The 22,473-nt window shown below is 40.4% G+C and overlaps 1 protein-coding gene across 1 annotated transcript; it reads left to right on the plus strand.

The window, feature by feature from the left end:
* The first annotated feature begins 374 nt into the window (after window positions 1-374).
* On the plus strand, window positions 375-22,473 carry nkx1.2la (NK1 transcription factor related 2-like,a). The gene is made up of 3 exons (XM_074646152.1): window positions 375-782; window positions 18,902-19,113; window positions 21,273-22,473. The coding sequence occupies exons 1-3, from the start codon at window positions 760-762 to the stop codon at window positions 21,887-21,889; spliced, it is 852 nt and encodes a 283-aa protein (XP_074502253.1). The 5' UTR covers window positions 375-759; the 3' UTR covers window positions 21,890-22,473.

Here is a 22,473-nt window from a genome sequence, read left to right on the forward strand (position 1 = left end):
ATAAAATACTCTACACATATAAAGCCAGGGGTGGAAGTAACCAATTTAGCCTATTGTCATTACTGTTACAAAGTTCGTTTTTTGTGCACTTGTACTTTTCTTGAGTGGGCACATTTTTAAAATAAATTATTTCACAATTTTTTTATGTTGAGTATTGTACTTCACTACATTTCAAATCGCATCTGTTACTGAGTAAAAACAAAATTAAAAAAAGTCCTGATGAACTGCATTATAATGAAAAATTGCATCATTCATTTGCCTATAGTTTAAGTTTAGCAGCATTATTGTTTCACTGCATTGTTAAATAAAAAGGTTGCATCTACCCTAATGAATCTCTGATTTATTGCTCCACCCCACAAACAAGTCAAGTGACTTAAATCAAACACACCCACAGCATTGAGTGACAGGTACCAGGTGCATGCTGGATCTGGCTAACATAAGCTACATGCAAAATGCAAACATGTAGATCCTCCAGGTGACTTCTGAGTCACTGAGGAACTTTGACCTTCAGTGAGTGTGTGTGAGGCCTTTCTGCTGGCACCTAAAAGTATCTTTTTAGCACCGGTATCAGAAAAAATCCAAATGATACCCAACCCTAGTGACTGCAGAGCCTCTTTCAGCTCAAAATGTGGAGTGCATTGGCACAGAGTTGAGCCAAGTGGACAGAGACACTGAGTGAACCGGTTACATGAATGAAGGAGGAGAGAAGTTGAACCTGGAGCAGATTGAGGAGGACTTTGCGGTGCTCAAGACTCAAGAATGACGTTCAGACTCACCAACAGGTGAGTTGACCTGCAATAACACACTCACTGTGATGGTTTAACTCTCTCCAGAGGAGAAGCAGTGTGTGTGTGTGTGCGTGTTTGTGTGTGCATGCATGTGTGTGGCCTACAAGTTGTGTAAAAACTGTGCAGCTCTCTTGCTTTAATGGGAGTGTTTGTGGCTGCAGCAGCTGTGGAGTTAATATTGTTATACATGTCTCTGTTGTCTGCTTTGGTGATGATTTGTTCTGCTGTTTTCTATAAAAAGTGTCATTTTATTTAATGCATGTGGCTTAATAACAATGCTCGTTGCACCCATCGTGGTTATGGAAAGCCAGGGTTGAAACACTGAGGAGTTGAAGAGTGGATTGATGATAGGTGTGTGCAGAGCAGGGAGCCAGGAGAGGTGATTGGCAGAAGGTGAGCAGGTAGACTGGGCCCAGGTTGACTGTAGGACAGGATAAGAGAGAGAGACACACAGAGAGAAGCTGGGGACATGGAAGACAAGAGGAGTGGGGAACTCAAAGGAGGAGGAGACACAAGAGACACTATAAGCTGGAGCACGACCACAACACATTTGTGTGCACTGGCTGCAAAGTGTGTCTATATAAAAGGAAGTTATCATTTGTTTGGCCTCCGTGCAGTGATGCATGTATATTGACATGTGAATGCGCTTTATTTTGTAGCCTAAATGTGTTCTTTACTTTAATAGGTCTATCATATATCATCATCATCATATAGACCTCAACCCCTTTTCCCTTTTTGAAAATGGGGTTGAGGTCTACATGATGATGATGATAATTGATAATTGAAAATTTTAACTGATCTTCTTTTTACTTTTATCCAAGTACATGTTTACCAAAGTAATTTCACTTGTATTTGAGTATGAATTATTTAAAGTACTTTTACTGGAGTATAATAATCTAGGACACTTTCTCGCACTCTCATTCTAGTACTCTTAAAAATATATTTTGGATTTACACCAAGGTTATGCCAGGTGCTTGCTGCCTCCTTTTTTCGTTAGTGATATATTATAGCTAAAAAAGTGAAATAAATGAATGCTTATTTTTATTTTATTAGTTTTTAATGAGGAAATGTAGTTTTAGTTTCTCTTAAATTATATAATTTTTATTTAGTCTCAGTTTACTAACAATATTTTTCACTGCTTATTTTTGTTTTAGTTTCAGTTTACTATAATAACCCTGATTTACACAACACGACACTCAATTTAGGCTGCAGGTCATTGATCATCTAACATCTCACTTACCTCTACTGGTATCTAGCCACATGGGTTTGATTTTGTTTGTCCAGGATTTAAGATAAATATCTTTGACATTTCCTCCGGCCAGATTTATTGTATTTTTCAAAATAAAATGATTTTCAAGGCAGCATGCAGTACTGACTGAATTAAACACTTACCTACTTTGCATTGAGGCAGAAATCTCAGTGGCAGACCAAACAAAACCAAAACCATGTTGCACCGCCATGTTTCCACAGTAGCCCAGAACGGCTTGGGCTGGAGTCAATGACGTTACTCACTCCCGTCGCCGCCGCTCTCTCTCTCTCTTGCTTCACCACTCACTTCCCTCATACACACACACACACACACACTCTACACACTGACTCTGCTTCAATTGATCTACGCTACTCTTACAACAACTGGCTCTAGAGAGGGCCATTTGCGTTCTCGCGTCGGCCACCATAGGTTGCAATCTCAACCACGCCGCCAGATACCGCCAGATCCTACACACTGTTCCTTTTAAAGTATCTGGACTGAATTGTCCTTTGTGGTCCTCATGCGTATGTTTATAAATGTTTTAAACTGATGCTGATGGTTTTAATGAAACCAACAAAACATCTGTGCTGGAAAGTATCAACATTCTGTAATGTTGCATTAACTGAGACAAACGGGACCAAGCAGGGAATCAATTTTGCTTTGTTTTTTTTCTACACAAACCAAAATAAAATGATTCCCTCTAGACATTAAACAGGAAACTACTGGTGGAAACTGGTTACAGCCAATTTAGCCCTACCAACCCATCCTTTTAATTAAGGGCATGGCCTGTAATTGACGAATAACTTAATGTTTGCCATAAATGCATTAATAATGGAACGGGGATGGGAGGAAAATGGAGCGAACCCCCCTGAGAGTGCTCTCTGCGTCCCAGAGGTCTTATCAGTTGCCCTCCTTGTCCCTTATACGGCCCTATTTGCTGCTGACTGTCAGCCAGCCAGATAGATAGAGGTCTAATAGAGAGGCCTGTGCTCTGTTAAGTGATTGAGCTGTAAATACAGATTGACCTGAACTATAGGCTCTCATCATCTGTAAACTCATTCAACACTCTGCGTCCTCTCTCCCTCGATGTCTGGTGAATCATTTCCATCACCGAGAGGAGGGGGGGAGTCTCTGATCATGAGATAGAGAGAGGGAAGAGAGTGAGCCACACAGCTCATATAGTGTATATAGATGAATGTGTGTGTATAAATGTGTATGCGAGAGGGTGCTGGAGCGTCAAACGACAGCCCCCCGAGATGATCTCTCCATCAGCCCCACAGAGAGCGGAGATTGTCCCAGAGAGAATTTATGGAAATAGTCATAAAACGTGAAGACTTCAGTAATGGAATATGTCGATAAAACCCACGGCGGCACAATCTACGGCAGTTTACTGAGGAGATGAGTGGCCCGGCTGTTAGACAACTCAAATCTAATTTTCTCAATAAAGGCCTGTAAGTCAACAACCCTAAAGCTTCCATAAATCATAATACAGGACAGATTCATCAAAGACCCTATTTATTGCTATGGCAGAGTGCCACTGCAGCATTAATCCTATCACTATGTGTGTGCTCTAATGGCAAAATTAGCCGTTTTCCTCGTGCGTATACCGTCTCGTACAGAGTTGTTCTAGCTCTGCAGTTATTCAAGACTTCAGGTTTTGATTTGGAAATAATATAAATTTTTAACTTGAATTATGATGATTTAAAAGAAAGGCGTGTTTCATTGTAATTATATTTTTTTAGGGAGAATATAGGATAATATAAGTCAGGAAAATGATTTTATATTGGATGTCGGGCCGATACTGACTGAAATAACTGGATTGGGTATCTGTAACAATGGGGCCGATCTATTCAATTCTATGTTTATATCCTATATACAATATATACTGAGATTTTAATTCCTGTTTTTTGCTGCATTGAAAAAGTTTATACTTGAATTATAATTCCTGTTAATTTTGAAGAAGTCATTGGTGTACGTTTTATTATTTTAATAATAAATTACAATTCTTCAGTAAAGATATACCTTTGTATTTATTTGTCACATTTAGTTTTCCAAAGTTGGGAAAGCGATGTTTACCCAAAGCCCAGGTATGGCTATTGGTATCAGGACTGAAATAGTCGGATTGATGCATCCATATCATAAATAGTGATGGGCACTGGTGTTTTGGTTGTATCTTTAATTGAGATTCTGTAATTAGGGAATGGATATTCTTGTTACATTTTCAGACAATTAAGAATCACAATTAAACCACAATTATAATAACAAATGGCCTCATTCCTCAGAGGTTGGCTCTTGCGTATTTAGTAAGTCATCTTGTCCCTATTTTTTGTCTTCAGAAACGAGCATTAAGAATTATTAACTGCACATCAAACTCGCTCATTAATTAACAATCCCACAATAATTTAACTTGAAATAACTACAAACTCCTCCAATGTGACAACCATCTCAATAACAGTTTGGTTTAATTTACCAAGGTTCAGTGATATGGAACGCTCTGCCATCTCATATTTTATATATATAATTTATATTTTATACATTCATATTTTAAAGTTGGCACCAGAACAATTTAAGAAAGCCGTTAAAGGTTTGTTTTTATCTCCCCAATGTTTTCCTTATGGGTTATCTCTGTAAATTACTTACTAATAATGAGTTTTTGTTGATAATATAATAATGAGATTCTATTTCATCACTTTGTCTACTTGCATATATGGATGTCTGCTAGTGTGTGTATAATTTTATCTTTTTTTCTTCTTCTTTACCGTCCTTTTAAATATTTTATTCTCTTTTTATAATTGATAAACACTGGAAAGTGCCCTGATCAAGACCCTCTGAGGTTTTTTTTGCACCTCTCCATCACATTTGTTGTTGTTTATATAATATCGACTTGTACCTTTTTATCTGTGTAAATAAATCAAATCTAAGTAATCTAAAATATAAGTATAATGTAGGGAAAAATGTGTTGCTGATGATACAGAATCTGAGCTGCGTCAGTCAAACACAGTGAAATCAAAAGTATTTGGGCAGTGACTTTTTCTTGGCTTTATTCCCTGTTCTGTACTGCGAGTGTGAAATCAATGAGGTTAAAGTGATAGCAATTCGTTTTAATTTCAGGGTAGTCGTATGTTATTAAGAGCACTTAATGACCACAGCCTCCCACCGGCAGATGATCCCCCAGTTGGTTCAATGTGCCAGAATTATAATAAAAGTAATTTTGAGTATTTAGTGAAGAATTCTTAATGTGCATTGACGTCTAAAAATCTGTAAACTCTTTAACCTTTCTTGATGGCTATAGACAGAATGTATTATCTCTATTTCTGGATTTAATGTTGTATTAATCAGAACTGAATGAACAGTGACTCTATAGATCATTATAAAAGGTACAGATGTGGATAAAAACAAAAAAACAAACTGAAAATGAGTGTCACAGCTGTAAGAATGTGCCATTTGGTGTCACTGTTATGATCTGTATTTACCTGATAGACGCAAAATATCCCCCCATCAGAGTTGGTCCTTTGACTGCTGGATGCCCCACATGGGCAGTGAAGCCTGCAGAGCCAGACAGCCAGGACGGACGCCTTATGAAAGCCAGCGACTCCTCCTCCCCCCAGGGGAAGGAGAGGACCCACGCCGTTTTACTAGCACAGAAGGGCAATAAGTGCTAAAGGAAAACAATTACACCCCAATCATTTCCGATTCTTTGGCAGTCATGGGCCAAAACAGTCTTGAGGATGAAGGTTACAGAGCAGCAGAGGGCAACTATAAACACGGACCGATGTGTTTAAGAGGCAAATACAAATATCAGGCACTAATGAACAAAAGTCAGGCTTAAAATCTTTGTTAGGGAACAAAAATGGCTCAAAATGATTAAAAAAATGGCTGATGTGATTTTGCTTTTAGAAAGGTGAATGTATGCATATATATATATGACATATTACGTTTGGGAGTCTGTTCCCTTGTTAAGTTGTTGTCTGCAGGTTTGGGTTTAAAACTGATTCCTTGAAGGATTAGTTGACCAAAATAACCACCCAAATAAAACTATCTGCAGAGCTAAATCAAATACAGATGAGCGAGAAAATTATTTTTTTTCAGTCAAAACCGAGTATACGTCTGGACCGTGTATGGTCAGTCTGTGAATTCGTGGCTAAATTGTTATACAACTAGTCAGTGGTCATGTCTATAATGTTAAATCCAGCGTTACATGTCCACCAGGTCCGGCAAGGACACTAGGGGACGCGCTGCTCCACTTAACTGGCCGTTCAAGCAGTGACGTACCATATCGTGGAATGCATCTGATTGGTCGCTGGTTTTCTGCTTGTCGTTTCAAACAGGAAACATCATGGCGGCCTGCTCGTAAACTGTTATTCTGTCCAAAAATCCACTCAAATCTACTTCTGAAAACATTTGAATATGTGAAATAGGCTATGCCACTGCTGAATCTCGTTTCATTTTAGAACTAGATCGCCTAGTTTGACAGCTTGGTCCAAGTTTCGTGAGCTTGAAGCGTTGTGCTGGACAGGCTCATTTGCATCAAGGACCGTTCCCAGCCTTTTTATTTTGAAAGAGCAACGGCCAATGAGGAAACTCCAACACTCGGCCGACAGATTGTGTAACTTCACTCAGTCACTCTGTGACAGACTTTTGCGTTTGTAGGGCTGGCTCTCTGCTGTCCAGCCAAAAATATCAGGAGGTTAAAGGGGACATATCATGGTCATTTCCAGGTTCATACTTGTATTTTGGGTTTCTACTAGAACATGTTTGCATGCTTTAATGTTCAAAAAACATTATTTTTCTCACACTGTCTGTCTGACTATACCTGTAGTCACCCTCTGGCTGAAACGCTCCGTTTAACGCCTGTCTCTTTAAGACCCCCTCCCGAAAAAGCCCAGTCTGCTGCGATTGGTTTGTGAGATAAATATGGTGCACCTTTGCAAAGGTATAGTTCTCAAGCTGTGGGTGATATATTCTAATGAGCCATGCATGTGACATATAGGAAGGGGAGCCATGTCTGAATGGCTTGTTGAATCACATGTTTTCTGATTTAGCCCACAAAAAAACTGACTGGGTCGTCTTATTTCACAGTTTGTGGGCTGGTGGGCACTCCAGATACCCAAATGTATGTGCACAAGTACTGTAAAAGTGAGTTTTTCATGATATATCCAATTTAATATAGGAATCAGCTTCACTGCTATCAACATGTGCCGGTAACATTTATAAAATATACTGTATAGTTGTAGCTAATTACAAAAAACACAAGGTTTATAAAGAGCATGTTGGGTATCAGTCGCTGCATCCTCTGTCCAAGGCTGAAACTACATCCCCGTTTATTGCGCAGGGTTAAAGTACAACACAGCTGAGCTGTCGCCTCAACATATTTAGGTCTTTATTTGAGTCTGTGGTCGCGCTCGGTGTCAGAAGTGAAGCGGCTCTGGGGAGGCCTGAGCCTGGATCAACAGTAATCCTCCTCCCATGGAGGTCACCGTCTAGTTATAGGAGGCAAAGGTTCCCCTCCGCTGTTTTCAGCCCAGCCTTCCATTAGCAATCTGTTAGCCACAGTCCATTGAGAGGGAGGACCGGAGCACGAGCTCCTGGGAGCACACAAACATACACACACATGCTCACGGCACAGACCTTGTTTGATGAAAAAGAACAATTAAGGGAGAAATGAGGGAGAATCATCAGGGGAAATGGCCGATGAAGACTTTATTGATTAGAGCAGCTCCACTGATCCAGCTCTCACTGTAGCAATTATCAGCTAGCTAGTGGGGGGGGGGGGCTCGTGGTGCAGGGCCCCATCTGAAGACCACGACGTGAGGAAGCATTTTGGGACTATATTTGACATCAACAACACTGAAACTTAAACAGAAGAATGCCCCTAACTTTTCCATAAAATTATTTTTTTTAGTTTAATTTAATAATCTTTTTAACACCATTTCTTTAATCATACAAAACAGGTACAGAATGCTAATGAGTAGAGGCAAGTAATAGGGACAAAATAGTAATGAATGCGCCTCTGGGCTCAGGGGAAAGGAGTTTTAAAACTGCTTCCTTGAAGGGTTAGTTCACCCAAATAAAACCCAAACTATCTGCACAGCTAAATACCAATACAGATGAGCAAGAAATTGTCCCTTGACCCTTAAAAAAATGCATTTTAGGAGGTTAATAAGTATCTGGTTTTAGGTTGACTCTGCTGGATGGAGACCCAGCTCATTATCATAAATAATTCCCGGTCCCTTTGTTTAACCACAATTACCAAAACCCTTGACTTGCATATTGTGCACATGCAGCAGAGCGGGCCGGGGACCTGCATGTCGTCCTCTTTTTGTCTCTCTCTTACAAACATACAAACTTAACACCAATGATTAATTCAAATCCCTTGTGAATAAAGCAATAAAGTCTTATGGGGGCACATCTGAGTCTACATACCTACCAGGGAGGCCAGTCTGATCATTTCCATTTGGTTTGTTTGCTCAGCTAAGACAGCTTTGTATTTGTATTTAAATCAGACTGTCTTCTCTCCTTAGACCAAAGACGCTGTCAGGCAATTGATGTGTTTGTTGACTTATCAGTGCAGTTGTTTAGATTGCAGACACTCACATGCATTGGTGGCTTGAAACGCTGTCCTCTTTTAGCATAAATGCAGCATGTAGTTTAATTTGAACTCCAACAAGACAAGACGTCAGAATCTCTTCATGAGGGGGGAATAGGTTACATGTTATTGTGTCGTCATCGTGCACTGAAAAGCAAGCGAATGTGCCAGATTAGATTATGGATCTTAAGATGGATCTTCATCCCCGTGGCCCGAGATACCAAGTTCAAAGGTCAGATGAGGTGACCTTGGGAGAGCCATCATCTAATTAGCGGTGAAGGGCCAAAGATTTAATCAAAAATGTGACCCGGTGCCCTGCGAGCGGCATGAAGGTATTCACACACACATTAAACTGACCCCAGAACAAGGTAGTAAAATAAAATAAAAATAATGGGGATTTTATTGTTATAAACCGAAATATATAAAAACACCAATTATGATAAAAGTAGAAGTGTTTGTAAAATCTAAATAAAGTCAGGAAAAAAAATAGATGTTAAGTAGTTCTGATGTCACACGGTCTGGCGCTGTGCCCAGGGCCCGTTGGACTTTTTGTTAAGACTTCGTTTTGGTTTCTAGGGTTTTGGGGTTTTCTGTTATAGTCCTCGTTTCATTCGTTTAGTGTTTCCTGTTTTATTTTGATATACTCGCCATGTGTGTCACGTTTGATTTTACTTCCTGCCTTTCTGTTTTCCTGCCTTAATGATTGTCTGCCCCGCCCTGATTTGTTCCACCTGTGTCCAATCATCCTGCTCTCCTTGTGTATTTAGTCAGTGCATGTTAGTTAGCATGTGTTTCCCCTGTTTCATTGTCACTTTGTCGTCGCTACTCGTGTGTTGTGTTTCACTCCTGAGAGAGTTTTTGTAGTTCAAGTTTTCTCCTTGAGACTTTACTTTGTGGCTTGGCATTTTGTAACCTGTTTGCCAAACCAGCTGCATTTTTGCGCTAGTACGTTTTTTCATTATTAAAACATTGGGTCATCTACTGTATGTTCATGTTAAAAAGAGAGTTTCTGGCTCTACTGAATGCTAACTCTCCAGTATATTGAAGAATGGGTTGTTATGTCTTCACATGAGCACCTCTTCCGTTCCTCAAAAAGAAAAGCCATATGTTCAAATAGTTTAATTAGGACTGTCACAGTTAACGCGACAACGCGTATAAAAGAACAGCCTCAGTTAAGGATGTGTCCTACAAAATATATATTGCAACTGTATAGAAACACCTAACTTAAATAAATATATCTCCAAAAAAATGCTTTCTCTACTGAACTAGAAACAAATAGCATTAATTAAACCTTAAACTACCAACTCTATGTTAATAATTGAGCAAACTTGCAAAAACAAAAGTTGCTCAGTAGTAAAAGGATCAACTCTGTTGGGCTTTCATGTCATCATTTCAGGCTGGTGAGGAATGAAAAGAAACCAGTCCTCCCAGTATATAACATCTACCACCACAGAGCCACTGTGCTCTCACTCTGCAGCTCACTAACTACAGCCTCACAGTTTCACAACCTAGTGGGACCATTTGGCAAGGGCACAGAAACAAAAAAGAGATAATGGTCAATGGAGAAATATAAAGGGACAAACACAATCTGTTTCTGCACTAGATGGAGATGAATGGGGCATAATCTATTGCCTTCCATCACACCTACCCAGCCTGCACCGGGGCTGCTCCCCGCTTAACCGCAATGATGATTAATCCTACACCCACTATTTATACTTCCTAATTGTAATTAGCACGAATTATCAATTACGGTTAGTGCCTAATTGCCCTTCATAAAGACAGCTCCCCAGGTTTAAACGGGTCCATTTAAATAATGTAACTAATAGCTCTTGCCTTTGCGTCGCGGATACATCTTCATTGTTCCACGCGTGAACCGTGATGGTTGCTCGTAATTTAACAGGGCAATCGAGGGAAGGAGTGCAGGTGGCACTGCGGGACTAATTATTGTTAATGAATTATGATGTGACCTTCTCAGAACAATGGCTAATCAATGCTCACGTTGAGTGACAGTGCGCTCTGTGCAGATGTCGTTGCTAGCAGGCCTCAGCCCACAGCTTTCTGTCTGTTTTCTCTTGGTCTCTCACAGTATCTACACTTTCCTTTACACTCACCTCCCTGTGGTCACCCTTTTTTTGTGTGTGTGTACAGAGGACAAGCCGGTAAAAAACATCTGTGTAATTTACAGACGGAACAATCTGAAGGTCTAGCCAGGTCATTAGGCCAAGATAGTTTAGCTTTGCACCCAGTCCTTGTGCCCTGGGAACGCAAAATGCTGCCGTGTCACCCGAATGTTTTTCACAAAGATTAATCCGTACTATTAGTATTTAATGGTCTTTATCACATCAGTGCTCTGCTCTCTGTTCTACAATCAAAAGTGAGCCCAAGCTTAAGGAATGGAAATGAGATCAAATGCCCCGATGCTTGGTCCATCACCCACAGCTATCTCACAACTGAGGATCATGATTTTCATTGATTTCTGAATCTGTGTATACCTGCAGAGCCACATAAATGCCTGAGGAAACTAATGCTTATTGTGTGTGCACAAATCCCTGTTTTTCTTTTGTACAGAGTCTACATAACAATTACATGGAAACAGATAATGACTTGCTTTGGCCCCTGTTTTTTGTAGTTGCATTAACACAAGACTGAATTTTAAGTTTTTATGGGGCACAATTGTGGTTTTCTGAGCAGGAGAAAAACAGATCCTATGTAGTTCCAAGTGTTAAAGAGGACATATCAAGCTAATTTTCAGGTTCATACTTGTATTTTGGGTTTCTACTAGAACATGTTTTCACGTTTTAATATTCAAAAAGCACATTATTTTAATCATGCTATCTGTCTGAATATACCTGTATTCACCCTCTGTCTGAAACGCTCCGTTTTATCACCTGTCTCTTTAAGACCCCCTCCTGAAAAGTCCAGTCTGCTCTGATTTGCTTAAGAGAAAAAATATGGTGCACTTTTGCAAATGTAGTTTTGAAGCCGTGGGTGGTATATCGAAGAGTATAGAAACAAAGAGACGAAACTCAAGTGTTTTCTTTTTTTCCAACAACTGCTGCCGCAATTTTGACAGAAAAACTGAAAACGCTTGAAAACCAATATTTTATTGTTCAACACAGGCCATTTCGGTAGAATATGACCATAGAATAAAAATAATTTTATTTCACTTTTGTATGGCACTTTGTAGGCAGACGTTTTACGGTAGTCGCCTTCAGTCAAAAATACGGAAGCATAGCTCTGCTGCTGGGTGCTGATGTTTCAGTGGAACAAACAATTGACTTTCACTTCTTGGAAATATTGGGTATATTCTCATGACATATCATGAAAAACTAACTTTCTTAGTGCTTGTGAACATACATTTGGGTATCTGTAGTGCCTACCAACCCACAAGGAGGTAATGTAGTATATCAAGTCACCGTGAATGAAAATGCGTTGAATAAAAAGATTATTGAATAATAACGGGTATAATAAGCGAGAAAGTACACTACTGGCGGGCTGTCTGGCAGTGGAGGTGGATGGCTCCAACAAACACCAGACTTTTCCCCAGGAGACCGTCGTTCGTGTCCCATGTGAAACGTTGTCATTTATTGCCAAAAAATTTAAGCCAAACCATGATGTTTTTTCCACTAAACCTAACCCAGTTGTTTTGTTGCGTTTCCGTTTTGTTTCAATCACGTGTTTAAAACTGTTTAAACATGTGACCGTAATCTGGGAAAAAATATGTTTACCTCATAACGTATTTTGGTTCTGCAATTTAGTTGTATGGGAACGTTATTTTGTGGGAGACAGGGTTGGTTTAAAGAGACAGGCGCTAAAACAGAGCGTTTCAGACGGAGAGTGAATACAGATATATTCAGACAGACAGTATGAGACAAATAAAGTGTTTTTTTTAACATTAAAGCATGTAAACATGTTCTAGTAGAAACCCCAAATACAAGTATAAACCTGGAATTGAGCATGATATGTCCCCTTTAAAGAACATCAGAACAATCACATACAAATTAAGATCTTTTTTTGTACATGTAAATCCAGCTATAAGGAGGGTTTTCACATGAAAACAAATTGTGACAAGTCTTAAAGAAATGCAATAAACTATGAACTACACATCTCCGGTCAGTATGTGTTGGAAAGTTTGCACACTTTGCCGACATGACCACACTGTGCCGGTTGTTAGTTGACAAACATCAACGTGTGAACTGACCTTTACCTTGTTGTGACTGACAGTGTCCCTCAGCATAATTTACCCCCACCCCACATCGCCCTCCATCTCCTCTGTGATGCAGTTGACCCCTTTACAAATCACCCCCAACTTTACACATCTGCTGCCTGTCAGCATCTGCCAGGCGCACTCACCCGTCCCGCCCATAATGAAAAACTCTCATTACTCGCCTCCACCCAACAGGTATACAGGCCGTTAGGACAATTACTGGGCAATGCCACTGACCTTGTTGTTAGAGAGAGTCAAACAAACACAGAGGTCTAACTGAAAGGAGGCCTGGCAGCAAAAATCCCCGTAGGTCGTGCAGTGCAGAAGAGGAGACTTCGAGCTTCATGCCCGTTGAGGAAGATTATACTGTATTGATCTACAGTGGCACACAGCAGTGCCAACTCGGTGCAGATAAAGTAGAAACATGGGTAGTAGCTCAAAGGTAGTGTTGCATGTTCAGTCAAATGGCCAAATCTTGCTTACAATTTTCCAAATAATGCCATAGGTTATGAGCTTTATTTCATGTCAGCACAGTATGAAATTAAATGCAAAGACTAAAGCTGTGTATGATTTGTATTGCATCAGTTATCATTTAGTACACTTTGTTTTTTGTCAAAGGCACATAGAGTGGTGCAGGAATGAATCCTAAAATCTGGAAATGAGTTAGCATTTTAGCATTTCCTGTTCTCTCGCCTGGAAGTCGATGTTTTTTTTTAATGGGTTTTTAGTTAGATAACACAATCTTAAGATATTTTAACGTTTTGTTCTACAACATAAAATACATCAATAAATTCATTTTTGAAGCTTCTACATGTTTTCAAAAATGCGGTTGGCTAAATGAAACTACTAAACATCATCACGTCGACTCGTCCGCCTTTAGCTGAGCGGTGGTGACGTGACGTCATGCGACCGTGGTGTAGTTTGTTTATAGCTTAACGTTAGCTTTTTACTTCTGGCAATTGTATATACGCTTCAAAAATCATATAAGTGATGCTCATTTGTGGAGATTATCTTGCTGAACAAAATGTGTAAGTATCATAAACGTTTGTTTGCCGCCGGTCTTATTTTCTGCAATAATCCAAAACCCAATGGTGAAATCCCATTGGCTATTTGTCGAGGGAACCAGGGTGATGCTAACTTCCTGGTTGGCCTACAAAAATACGTCATCCCTGCACAACTCAGTCTTGATCAGTTGCATCCAAGTTTTGCAAATCAGCTGCCAAAAACCAGCTACTGTATGTTGTTACCAACCGCAGATAGTACTATAAATAGTAAGCAAATGTGGATACTGTGAAAAGGATGATGTTGATTTGATAGATTAAGAATAATAATCAAAGATGTTGATACTCATATCATACTGAAATGAATGGAGACAGACAGGAAGGTAGAAAATCTAGCTAGTTTGGTACGCTGTTGGAGCTGAACAGTAATGGAAAGTGTACAGTTACGGGCCAAAACAGGCAAAAGCATTAATACATTGTTCAGTGATTTTACTATATCTTTTGTTTGTATTGTTTTTTTTTCAAAAGGATAAACATACATACATAGCCAGTAAATGTTGTCACACACTAAAATATCAAAATATAACAGCAAACTACACCTAAGACATTACAAGGATAGGAAACAAGGATAAAGGAAATATAGCCTTTAGAGGTAGAGCGTTACATATAGTATATAGTCTACGTGACATACTGTATGTACCGAATAGTACATCATATTATATGAACTAAATAATACCGCAAATTATACATGTCATATAGAACATCACATTCATTTTTGTAATGTTTTAAATAGGGCTGTCAATCGATCGAGACTCGTGGGTACCCATAGAACCCATTTTCATTCACATATCTTGAGGTCAGAGGTCAGGGGACCCCTTTGAAAATGGCCATGCCAGTTTTTCCTCACCAAAATTTAGCGTAAATTTGGAGCATTATTTAGCCTCCTTCGCGACAAGCTAGTATGACATGGTTGATATCAATGGATTTCTCTGATTTTTCTAGTTTCATATGATGCCATTATCTTCACTCTAGCATTAAAACTGAGCCCTCTACAACCTAAAATTCACAACTTGTGTTAATGCGTTAAAGAAATTAGTGGCGTAAATCAAATTTGCGTTAGCGCGTTATTATTGCGTTGACTTTGACAGCCCTAGTTTTAATTTAATTGGAAATGTTGGAACAGTTCAACACATCAGGTTACCGTGACAAAAGGGCCCCATATTTTCAGGTAAATATCTTGCTTATCCATCAGCTTATAACATCATTTTTCTGGTGGGCATTCAGACCACTTCCCACTGGCAACACGGCTAATAAGCAAAGCACTGGTCCTTGTACCAGTGAAGAAGTCATCACTGTATTGATGAAGGTGATAATCTTCGACCATAGAAGATCTATCATGGGGCATGAATACAACTGAGAGTGCCACAATAGTATCACATCTCCACACAAGTCTTCTGACTTGCCATTCTACTTGGGGTCCAATACATTTTATTGATAATTTTATAATTAATCAGATGTGGCTGCATTTCCCTAGACACAAACCATGATCCAATAATGTCACCATTTATCTCTTCCCCTGTGTCCCTCTCCTAGCATCTCTTAAAAGGCAACTTTGGTATTTTTTAACCTAGACCCTATTTTCTCATGTTTTTGTGTCTAAGTGACTCTGAATCTGTAAATCTGAGCCTGTCAGTGTCAAAAACAAACACTTTTACTGGACGTAAACTGACGGTACCAGGTTGCCCCAAATGATTACATTACAACTCGTTTAGCGGCTGGTGGCTGCAGCATTCTCCCTCAATACTGGACCAATTTCGAAAAGTGTTGTCCCCATTAGTCACTTTGACACAAATACATGGGAAAATAGGGTCCAGGTTGAAAAATACCGAAGTTATCCTTTAAGGCTTTCAAATTTGGGCGGTTGGGACTCCCTCAAAAGATCATAAAAGCATGATGTTTTCCTTTTTAAAGTGCCCATCTTGTTCTTGTCTTGTATCCCGGATGTTTCTGTATCTTAGAAACCACAACTACAAACTACAAAGTTCAGGAATCTGGCACGGAAGATCAAACAGATCAAACCATGTAATGATTCATCAAACACTTGCTGACCCTTTGTTTGAGTCCCACTTTACAGGAGAGTTGGGGAGACAGTGGAGGACTTTAGAGAAAACAATAGACACTATTCAGTCTGCGAGTAGGGCCTCAGCTCATAACGCTGCTCCTGCCATTAGACAAATTATCTGACGTTTAGCAGACTGGGGGCAGCCTCCATGTGAAGTGATGACTTTATTGACCCTCGAGGGGGGTCTTGGATGGAAGTGTGTCTCTTTGGCTCCCTGCGGTGGAGCGCTCCTCTCTGAAGTCTCGCTCACGGCCCGTACAGACTCGGAGCGGAGACAGCTGCTTGTTCCCGCTCTCTGCGGTCTACCTGAGGGCCTCTTTGTCCCCGGGGCTTGTCCCTTTTGTCCCGCCGACCCACACAAACAGATGCCCAGCCACCGGGCTTTCTCGTAGGAAGTTGTAAACCTCCAGTGCGCAGTGGGCCCCATTCATATGGAGGGACTACAGTAATGGCCGTGCAAGTGGCATACACATGCAAATGCGGACACGCAGACACCCTGTAGGGGCGGCTTTAACAAATGTTTGACTATGTAACTACTGCAGACCGTGCCAGTGCACCAGACTATGACTGGGTAGCAATGAAACCTCCATGTAGCAGAGTAATCACCCCAAAACTGTATAAGTAACACAGGAAATTGTGTAGGGGAGGAATTTGAGCGAGTGTGTAAACATGATCCCCCATGTCACTAACACCAGACAGAGCTACAGACAGAGAAATGGCATCTGTCTCAACCACACACACTGAAGACCTCACAGGCTTAGATGGTAAAATATGTTAAATCACAGCTATCCTGAGAAAAAAGTAAATTTTTACCACCAATTTGAACCTAATCCTACAAAAACACAAATCACTATAATTAAATTAAAGGAAAAACATTCACTGTAAATGCAAGTAGGTCGTTTAGTGGAGTCAAAGGAAGCTCCTGTGCTGTTGCAGCTACTGGTTTGGCCTTCCAGTATCCAAAATGACTGTCTGTAGCCATCAGCTTTTATCTGTATTGGACACCTGCTGGGAATATTGATCCTGCGCTGGTTTCACCATTTTAGCCATCACCAGGCATCAAGCTTTAAACAACCCTATGTCACTTGATATTGAATACTAATAGCAGAGACCAGGGAGCCGACTGATAGTGAGTATAAAATCTATCACCTCAGGTGAGAAGACAATCCGCCGTATTCATTGTATGCCTGCAATTTAGCTCTGAATGCTTATAAGAAGCATCTAAAAATCTAGTGATTCATCATGGATCCTTTTAGTCTGTCCAAAACACACATCTTATTTAGATTTCTCTAATAAGTAAGTTACTGTCATTTGGTATGGATTGTCACAAATAATGCAAGCAGGAAAATAAACCGTTTTCTGTTATTAAAGCTGCAGTAGGCAGAATGTTTTTGGCATCATTGGGCAAAAAATCCATAATAACCTTTCAGCATATTGTAATTCAAGTGTTCTGAGAGAAAACTAGATTTCTGCACCTCCTCATGGCTCTGTTTTCAGGGTTTAAAAAATCTAGAGAGACTTTGTTCCAATCCCACGTCATTTCAGAGAGAGAGCGTTCCTATTGGCTGTTCATTCAACGGAGGTAGCTGTGAACTCCGATCAAATGGTCAAACTAGCCACTGCCGATCAAATATGAATCAATATTCTGTTACTATAATGTCTATTTCTCGGCTCAAATGTTTTCAGAAACATCTTGTAGTGTACTGTTTAGCTGTAAAATGAGAAAGTTTGCTCCGGCTGGTGGGCGATGCTTGGTTTTTCCTCAACTGATCTCAACATGGCTGACGGATCAGAAACTTTAATTTTACAGCTAAACTGTACACTACAAGATGTTTCTGAAAACATTTTACGTGAGAAATAGGCAATAGAGTAACAGATATTGATTAATATTTGATCAACGCTGCCTAGTTTGACTGTTTGATTGGAGTTCGCGAGTGATTGACAGCTGCTCAGAGACGGCAAGGCTCCAGCACAGCTCTGATTTTATGTTTTCCTCCGGTCTGTGAAATCTTGCAGATGCCATTAGGAGCACTGGAGGACACAGAGGCACATGATTTTTGTTGTTTCATGCACTACTGTCAGGATATAGTGACAGTTTTATAAAAATACCTTTTTTTTAAAATCATATTTGCTCCTTCTCTACCCACTACAGGATATGCTATAACCATTAGTTACCTTCATCCATTTATTTTAAATTTAAGCCAATTTAAAATGTTAATGAAACACAATGGCTTCATAATACCTGGAAATGATCATAATGTGTGTGTTCCTGAATAGTAAATCAACACCTATACAGTATATATCACCTGGATACATTATAAATAGCCCAGATAGACATCAAGGTGTTTGATTTTCTTTCCACATTTACTAATTGATGCCTCCTGTATTGACACCTCGTCGTTGCTCTCTGAGTTTATAAGCAGAAGCAGTTTTGATTAAGAGAATGTTTTTTTTCTGTAGCTCAAGGGCTCAAGGGACAATCTCCTTCCTGACGCCTCTAAAAGAGTCCAATTTGTGGAGACAGTGTCCTCTCTGATGTGGATCAGGCGCCATCTGTGCACGATTTACTTTCAGGTCGTGGATTATTGAATTTAATGATATGGGTGATTATCGACGAATGCTTTGAGCCCATTAGGCGGTCGTGTGAAACACTAATAGTGTTTGTGTCACGTGGTGGTGGTAGTGGGTGGAACAGACGCTTTAAAGAGCGCGCTCCGGTCATCTCATTCAGAGACTGACAGACAGACAGACAGACAGACAGAAGCAGAGGAGCTGGAAGTCCACACACGGAAGGATCATCACCACCACTAACACTGAACCCGGTTTGATGAAGCTTGAAGAGGAGAAGTCTCACGCTAAACTATGAGAAGTTCCTCTCCGCACGCGTAATTACGCACGACAGAGTCCTTTTTCCTTCTGTAAAAGGTTTTTCTCTCTATTATATAAAGGATGCTGGACCCAAAGGACTGTGACGTGACAATGACATCCAGTCATAAGATTTCCTTTTCTATAATTGACATATTGGATCCGAACAAATTCAACAGCAGAAGGGGAAACGAACTTTCCAAGGAGAAGTTGCCACATGAAGAAGAGGATGGAACAAGTTTGGAGTCGGACAGCACTGCAGGAAGAGACTTCAGAGATGAGCGCACGAAAGCAGGTAGAGAAAACAGAGAATATTAATCCTATAAAATGAAGGTGTAATATGTTGTTTTTTTATTGTATGTGCCAGTTATTTTAAAAACATCCAAACTTATCGGCTTCCATACCCCTGTCATAACATTTTACACACAAAACATATGATGGGTTTATTTAATATGCTGCATTGTCATCAATTAAACTACCCCCCCAAAAAAATAAAATAAAAGTAAATAATTCTAAATAAATAAATCCATAAATCAAAATAAATGCCAATAATCCAATAATATAATATATGGCTACCGGTTTATGAGGCATACTTTTAAAGGGGTTATAAGCTGTACCTAATGGCTTTATTAATGGATAATAAGTCAATTGATAATGCTTTATAGATCAGCCATTAATTAGAATAACTTTTTGGTTGCCAGATTGTGGAAATTCCTCCTCCAGTAAAACATTTGCTTTGTCTTTTTTTTTTTTTAGCTTTTTAACTCTTAAACCAGCAATAAGTAAAAAAAAAAAAAAAAAAAAATGAGTGCATGAATAAAATAGATCTTTATTATGATATCTTACAATAAAAACTTTTTTTTTTTAGCTCTCAGTCTGGACTAAAAAACACCAGCAAAGTGAGACGCTATTTTCTATCAGATTTATTGTCATCTCTGTGTGACCTTCCCTTAATTTCCAAGGCTGCGTTTCCTTTCAAGGAAGCCTACAAAAGGCTTGCTCCCAGAGCCCCAGTGTGTGTGATTGGCACTGGGACAGGCAGGCCAGATAATTGTTTAAATCGTCCCATTGAGGATGCTTTGATCGATATCCCATTACTGCATCCCTGCATATCTCCCTCCAGCACCTTGCAGGTACAAACTTCACACCCCATCCATGTCTGATCCTAAATATCGCTCGATTAAAACTTCCCTTTAAATAGATGACATTTATCGATCCGCCCGCAAATATGAAACTCCATTAGCACGTCACGGCTGAGGCGGCGGGGCTGGATTTAGACGGGATTTCTTTCCGCAACATGACATTTGAGGCGCCGTGTGGTTTATAAATTATTTAAGGATTAGGGACCAAGTCTCTCTCTCTCTCTCTCTCTCTCTCTCTGAATCTGTGCTCCGTTCTGCTCCATCAAGCAGATGTTTACAGATGTAAACTTGAGGCCCTCTGTGTGTTTTGGTATTTTAAACTGAGGTTCAAACAGGACAAAGAGGAGATGCTGCACTTCTTAAGCAGGTGTTGGGACCTGCAGGGTGGACATTTGACACTGTGACTTCTGTCTGGTCAGGAGCTGTCCTTTCAGCACCACGGCCACAATATATAACCCATTTAACCAACTTGTAAGTCTCAAAACAACTCAATATTTATTTTTGAAAATACAGTCAATTAATCAGTTATATTTTAAGAATATAAAAACACAACAGATAACACTGGGCAAGCACATGGATGCTATTATTACTACAAAGGCACTTCTAACCAGAGGGTTGTTTTCAATAGGAACAATGCAATGAGAACACTGGGCCAAAGGATAAAGATGAGCTGCCAGGTCAATCCAACAAATCAAAACGGTCAGGGAGCAATTAAGAGAAAAAAACACAGAAAAAGAAAAAAACTGAACTTGAACCAGTTGTAACTTAAAGCATTTTGACGTCAGGTCTTGACGTCCAATTGTCACCTTTATAGGCTTTTTCCGCCCCAAAAATATGTGGTACCTTCAACACAAATCGAACATTGGACAGGGACTATACAGTTTCACCTTAAAATAGTTCAGAAGTGCTCTAACGACTGGAAAATGAATTAATACTAATATGACTCAAATCTAGCAATTCCTCACAACAGTGGTTCTCAACCAGTGGGTCTGGGGACCCCCAGGGGTCCTTGAGGGAGTTCCAGGAGAGTTCCCCCAGAAACATGGGGAATAGTTTATATTCTCTATGTAATTCACTATAGAAGTGACCAATGTGAGTGAGAGTCATAATAAGAGTTACTATTCTGATCATATAGGTTTCACTCCCTGTAGGGAAATCTTATCAAATGGGGTTCCGTGTCCTAATTTGTATCAATTTAGGGGTCCCTGACACGGAAAAGGTGTAGAACCACGGTCCTACACTGTCCGATAGGTGCTAAATTTGCTGCAGAGGTTTACAGGATGTTGTGCTAAATCCTTTTTTATATTTCCAGGTGAAGAGACAGGAGATGAACACTTTCCATCTTCCATGCATCAGGCACACATTGCCGACCCCCTCCTGCTCTCCCCACTGGCTGAAACAGAGCCCGGTCTCACCGGGGAGCAGGACTACGGAGAGTCAGCCGCCGCCGCCACCCAGCAGCAGGACCCCTCAACGCACAAGCGGCGGCGCACGGACCAGGCGTGCGCCAAACCACGTCGAGCCAGAACGGCGTTCACGTACGAGCAACTGGTGGCTCTGGAGAACAAGTTCCGCTCGACTCGGTACCTGTCCGTGTGCGAGAGACTAAACCTGGCCCTGTCCTTGAGTCTGACGGAGACCCAGGTGAAAATCTGGTTCCAGAACAGGAGGACCAAGTGGAAAAAGCAGAACCCTGGAGCGGACAGCACCTTGCAGCCCGGCTCCAACTCCCTGGTCAACGTCAGTCCAAACCCGACCACCTGCGGGGCGAGTTCCGCCGGCTTCCACCAAACTTTCCCCAACTTCAGCTCTGGGAATGTGATCTTCCACACGGCCGGAGGTGTTCCGCTTTCATCCACTGGAGGGCTCTTGCATCCCTTCATGTCCAGTGGTTTCGTCCAGCCGACTTATTTTAATCCACATCTATGAGAGAGAAGACTGACATGTTGCAGCTGGTGATGCTGGAACAAAATGACTTATTCACAGCTGAACTTTTACCACCCCAGAAACATTGTGATTGTTGCATTAATGCCATATCATTGTCTACTAACTGAGGAGAAAACAGCTTTTATCATGTCCCATTACCATGTTCCTCATCTGGGTCACCTTTAAAGGAAACTAAACCTTCCTTATATGAAGGTCCCAGTAGGATGTTGACTGTCTTTAATCGTTTGTCATGGACCTTTTTCCAACATCACAACAAAAGGCCAAATGTGTCACTGAGCCCAACAGTTATTCAAACGTTCATGTTCCTGTAACAAAGACTGCCCCACTGATTGTCTGTCATTGTATTTGCTGCAACACCTGCTCACGCTGTAAATCTGACAGCTCATATTATACAGTATAATTTTCTGCATCAGTGTACTGTCTTAACGTACGTCTCAAACTGTGCCATATTGCAACCGTCCAACACCCAGCTGTGTGTCTGCCTCTCAAAAGGCTTGCACAGCTCGCGTTGCTGTTGCCATTTATACAACATTATCAGTGTAAGTTAATTAAAAAAACACATAAAA

The sequence above is a fragment of the Sebastes fasciatus genome, chromosome 9 (assembly GCF_043250625.1).
Source record: "Sebastes fasciatus isolate fSebFas1 chromosome 9, fSebFas1.pri, whole genome shotgun sequence".
Lineage (NCBI taxonomy): Eukaryota > Metazoa > Chordata > Actinopteri > Perciformes > Sebastidae > Sebastes > Sebastes fasciatus.